The 5861-nt window shown below is 34.3% G+C and overlaps 1 protein-coding gene across 1 annotated transcript; it reads right to left on the bottom strand.

Moving 5' to 3' along the window:
* Nucleotides 1-741: 741 nt before the first annotated feature.
* On the bottom strand, nucleotides 742-4832 carry LOC114316052 (COP9 signalosome complex subunit 5b). Its single transcript, XM_082914085.1, has 6 exons — nucleotides 4265-4832; nucleotides 2548-2829; nucleotides 2322-2469; nucleotides 2041-2123; nucleotides 1169-1246; nucleotides 742-1063 (listed from the first exon to the last, which is right to left on the bottom strand). The coding sequence occupies exons 1-6, from the start codon at nucleotides 4667-4669 to the stop codon at nucleotides 974-976; spliced, it is 1086 nt and encodes a 361-aa protein (XP_082770211.1). The 5' UTR covers nucleotides 4670-4832; the 3' UTR covers nucleotides 742-973.
* Nucleotides 4833-5861: the final 1029 nt, after the last annotated feature.

The following is a 5861-nucleotide window of genomic DNA, read 5'->3' as shown; positions in this document are numbered from 1 at the left end:
CGATATCTTGTCCAAACCCTGAACCGAGTATGATTTTATGTTATTTGTATATATAATATATATTCAATATGATTTAATAATCTAAATTACTTTAAGATCATGTAATGACTAAAATTTTTTATATATATTTACTATTTTTATATATCTATATATATATAATTCGAGCTTCGAGTTGCTTAAATTGTTCGATATCTTTGCCCAAGTTCGTCCAAATTTAATTCGGACTCCTGAATTTTTACCCAAACCTGAACCGAATTTGAAAATATCTTGTCCAAACCCTAAAAAAATTTAAGCTAAATTCGGATCGCTTGAGTTGAACCCGCTAAAGTTACGTTACATCGTTAATAGCAAGAGGGAAGGCTAATGGTTTATTTTACCATGGAAAGATGAAGTCACGTTAATAGTTTCTATAAAAAAAGTGATCTACAGACATCAAGAACACCTAGATAATAACTAATTAAAATTTTAAAACTAACATACGTCAATGTATGTATATTTAGAGATAAATTATATATTTACAAACACATTCTCCATCATAATATACACATTCACCATCATAATTTACAAAGCCCGTGACAATTTGTCTTTATCTCACTTGGATTTGAATTTTCAAAAATAATTTTTGAGTTTTCAATTCATACTATATTATTTTTAATAATTTTTTCTTAATATTTTCGTCAATTTTTTATTTTATTTTTAGAAGCATCTAATCTAGATGTGTTTAATTTAAAAATCAAAATATTTGTAAAGAAATATTTAAAAAATTCAATAAATACAAAAATAAATAAATATGAAAATGAACTGAAAGGAGGCAGATCACCTCCAGTTAGCATCTCCTTTACCTCATGGAGTCGTCCAAAATGTGGTTTAAATTCAAAGTAGAGAAGTATCGCATTTACATAAACTTCAGTAACAAAACTTCATTAACTTGGTGAGAAGTAAAGCATTCATCAGTTGCACTAAAAACCCATCATCAGCTTTCAACCATGGGTTCAGGACCCGATAATTCTGCGTGAGGTCTGTTAATCTGCCGAACAGAGTTGAAAAGCGTATCCTTGATAACCTAAAATGTGTAGAAAAAGGCGTTAAAGATGAACTAGAAAGACAAAATCAAACCAACATTTGTGTGCTTGAAGCAAATATTCAGGCCAGAAGATAAGAATCGCACCTGAGACATAAGACCATGCACCTGCTCAACAGTAATCTTTGCACTATCCCGTGTAATCTTTGCAAGTTGAGACTCTTCCTGCAAACCAACAAAGAAGTGGTTATCCAAATAACATTTCCAATGCGCATCATGTACTAATCACCTTTTATATACATATATATCCTGAAACTGCTTCGCACCTTCGAATGGAGAAAAACGAACTAATGTCGAGTAACTTACAAATTCAAAAGCAAAGTTGGAGCCGCAGATAGTTAACTATTGCTCGGTTTATCAAAATTTATGGCAGGAAAGCATAATGCAAGAATGGATCCAGGCAACAACAGACTAACGCAAGTAATTCCACATGTTAAAAAATAACTAGTAAACATCTTTTCAGATTAAAAAGCCATAGATTCATGAAAAAATGAAAGAAAAAAATCAGCATAAAAGAAGTTTCCTTTCTTAGACAATTTATAAGCAATTTCCGTCCTGCTATCCCAAGAACAGACACAAATAAAGCTACCATGCAAAATATTTTAATGCATAGAGACAATTCTTTCTGCAGGAAAATGGCCTTTATCATAACAAGCCTCTAGTCTTTAATGTCTGATGAAAAAGAAACCTCCTCAAGATAAAAAAAAAATCTAAGGGTTGGGGGTCTTATTGATTGGCACTGTTAAAAAAATGAATATTCATATTGACTATAGTCTAGAAATTCATGTTATTTGGAGGATATACTCTAGAACTTGAAAAAAGTAAAGATCCTAGCAACAAAACAGAGCTTTCAAAAAGAAAAGTGGAAAATCAAAAACTAATGCAACGACGACACGGGAAGCAAGCCACCAAAATATACCAAACAAAAGATGAGATAACTTGGATGAATATCCACTGACCTCTTTCTTTCTTTGAGGTGGTGCTATTAAGGGCCCAAAGCGTGAGTGAGCCAATTGATTTTCCGCTTGTTCCAGCTTTTCAGCTGCACAATGTAAAGAAATGATTAATTTTAAATAAACCACAGGTTCGCAGCAAACAAGTCTTTACCTCATGGAGATAATCAACAACTGTGGTATTTCAAACTCGTATAATGTACTAATACATACACTGTTCTAACTTTTAAGTAATTCAAGAAAATGTAGAACCTCTATATCTCTCAAGAATAGCTTTAGACATATACCTAGATCAGAAATTTGTCCGGCAACATAGTCTTTATTCCCCAGTAAAGGCGATGAGGAAAGAGTATTCACCCAGTACTTATTCCATAGCAGATCCAAGAGGTGGCAGTCAAGTGATGATTTGAAATATGTGATGTCCAATGAATAATACTGCAAAACACAGCCAGATTAAGTTATCCAGCTTTAAACCATGATTTCCAGAAAGGAGTTGATGGAAAACAAATTAACCTGTTTGCAATGTACACCAAAGTCTTCAATCTTGTTTAAAGGGATGGTTTGATACTCAGAAACAGGCTCATCTGGAGGTTTATATCCTTCTGGGTATGTTCTGAATGCCCCAATCTCAACTTTTCCAGCTGAAACAGTCCTTGTTGGATCAATAACAACTGCCAAAAATGGCTCTTGAAATTGCTGGTTGAGCATTTGTGTTGAGACATCAATACCAGAAAGCCAGCATCCATAACCAGGGTGAGAATGGTACCAGCCTACTACATTCTCCAACCGCCCAACCTGCATCACAACATTCAACATACCCAGAAATAAGCAGGGTGAGAATGGTACCAGCCTATTTTGACAGAACTAAGCCAAAATGATCACTCAAACAAAATAGATGTTTAGTTTAATAGCTTCGGCTCAGAAATAACAACCCAGGTAAGGAAAAACATAAGAAAATCTGTCAAAATATACGTATATAAAGAAAAAAGTGAAGAGCAAGTAGCTGCAGATATATAGAAATTCTACCAGTGAATGCTTACATAAATAATTGTGCAAGTCTGTGTGTGTGAGAGAGACAGAGAGATAGAGAGAGGGACAAATTACTCGAGGGTTACTAGAACACAACACTTCGATGTAATCAAACTTGCTCCAAATCGACAATTAAGTTAGGGGACTGCTGCGATAAAAATTATGAAAAACAAAGTGTGTGTGTGAGAGAGAGAGAGAGAGAGAGAGAGAGAGAGAGAAGTTGTCAAATTCACGTTCTTGAAGATATAACATTCTTTCAATCTCACAAACCATGTTTGGATCATTGTAATTGGTAATTGAATTAGAGTTTCTAATTACTTTCAAGGAAAGAGAACCACTACTATGCCCAAAAAAATGAACAAGAAGAAAATAACACTTCAAATTGAAAGGGTACTAATATACAAAGAGCACGTAAACTTGTCCCATACAGAAACAAAAAAATTAGCACATGTACAGGATTTACAACATTGCAGCCTTGTGTAGATAAAACTATTGTCGCATAATGCACAGAGATCACATTTGCCAGTTAAACCAGACTTTTCATAACGACAATGTCCTTCAGTTTTGACACACTAGCAATAGCATGAAAATGTTATTTAAACCATGGTTCCTGTAGGTGGAATGTTTTACAATCATAGTCCACCTGTCCTTCCTCATCACTTGAGACTTTCAAGAAATACAACAATTTAGAACTAGTTCACACGCAAGCATATGATTTTGGATTTCAAGAGAAACATCATACAACTAGGATACAGGTTTGTATTTCATTATTATTGTTGTTGTTGTTGTTGTCGTCGTCGTCGTCGCGTTACTACCGGGGCAAAAAAGAGAGAAAGAAAATCAATGTAATTGAAAATCTCAGCAATAATAATACAAATTGTAGTAGATAACATCATTCCAAAATTGAGATTATTATAAATCAAGCAAATTTCTTGAAATCAGTTTCTAACATACAACATTCACATGAAACAGAAAAATTCACCATCATTACAAACCAAGCAAAAAGAGAAAGAGTCACTCGAATCAGTATCTAAGCAAAACAACATAAACAATATCACGAAGTACAATGCTCTACATAATTTGGAATTGAAATCTCCAATTCCAATTCCAAAAAAAAAAAACCACTCCATCTCTTCTCAATCAAACTAGGGTTTTCACAATTCTTCTATTTTGACAGTAATTTAGGGTTAATTTCACATACCTGCTTATTAGTCGTCGAATAATCAACCATATACTCATACGCATCAGCCTGAGCATTAACCCTAGTCTCCGTCCCTTCAACAGGCAAAGCAAAAGCATCCATGACGATGATAGCGTCGCCATCAGTCTTCCCTTGCATGAGTCCCATGACCTCGATGGTTCCACCGGAGCGAGCATGGACGACCATCTTGAGGAGGGCTAGGGCAGAGATCTTGACTCGCTTGAAGTAGTGAGGGTCGTTGGACCATGGTTTCTCTTGCTGGAACTTGGTCTGAGCCGAATCGTCGTAGTAGAAGATGGCGTCGGACTCCGCAGACGCCGGAGTCTCCATGGTCACGATGTTGTTCTCCAGCTCCCATGTCTTCTGCGCCATCGCTGCCGATGAAGAGAACGAGTACGGATCCATGGCTCGAGCGAGTACCGAGTGAGTGAGTGATGGGGTGGGTTTATTGCTTCTTTTTGTGTAATGATTTGCTTTAGGGTTAGCACAAGGGCCGGGTTTGTTTGGGAGCCGGGATATGGAGTTCAATAATCTGTGAACACTTTTTTTTTTTTTTTTGAGTCAATTTTTTTTTTAAATTTCTGATACTATGATTTTATAAAATTAAGCTCACATACAATATTTTTATAGTATTTGAGATCCCTCAACATTTTCATAAAGAAAATTTAAAATTGAAAAATTTCGTCCTGACACAGATAAATTTCAAAAGTTTATGTGAGATGATCACAGAAAAATTTCTTAATTTCTCTAGTATGATCAAAAGAAAAAAAAAAAATTCATTAAGAAATCTTAACTAACAAAAAAAAAATCATATTAAACCGTTCTTACTACAAAAAAATTGGAGAGGGATTTTCACTAATTTTCTCCTTTTTTTTTCTTTTTAAATGCATATAATTTAAATTTACTTAAAATTTGTGAGAAAATTTGTAAAGAGTTTAATAAACGTAGCCCTAGGCCCAACCTGTTAGCTAGTCTGGGCTAAGGGCATGGTCTGTCAAAAAAAGCCTGCTGGGCCTAAACCCGGGAGGCCCGCACAATAATTTTGTGGGCTTGCTGACAGGGGTTGACCCAAATATGCCAAGGAAATATATTAGGCTTTGTTTGGAAAGTGAGTTGACTTTTTAACTTTTTAGTTATTAAAAAGTCTGATTTAAAAAGAATTTTTGACTTTTTTTATTTTTTTTGAGAGAAAGAATGTAATGATTATAAGTTGAATATGATATTTTGTCTTATTGAATTAAAAAATTTATTTTATTTTTTGTGATTATTTTAATCAAAAAAACCTCAAAAATCACTTCCCAAACATAGGCTTAGGAATCTCATCCATGTGCACAGGTGGTTACTCATCTACGGAAGACTACATTCCCATTCTGATAATCGGTGGAAGCAATTTAGGTTGGTTATAATTCAAGCTAGAATAGAATCTCTCTCATTCATGTGCACATTAGGTGATTGCTGCTCTAGGGAAGATTATGATTCCTATTCCGATGGAACCAATTTAGGCATGTTATATTCGAGCCGTAACACAATATACATATATTTTAAAAAATATTAGGGCTCCAATTTATTTTTAAATAAAATTTTCATTCAAACCAAG

The sequence above is a fragment of the Camellia sinensis genome, chromosome 2, assembly GCF_055761805.1.
Source record: "Camellia sinensis isolate YWXY chromosome 2, ASM5576180v1, whole genome shotgun sequence".
Lineage (NCBI taxonomy): Eukaryota > Viridiplantae > Streptophyta > Magnoliopsida > Ericales > Theaceae > Camellia > Camellia sinensis.
Note: the sequence above shows the minus strand (reverse complement) of the source record. Positions and strands in the feature narration are given on the sequence as shown.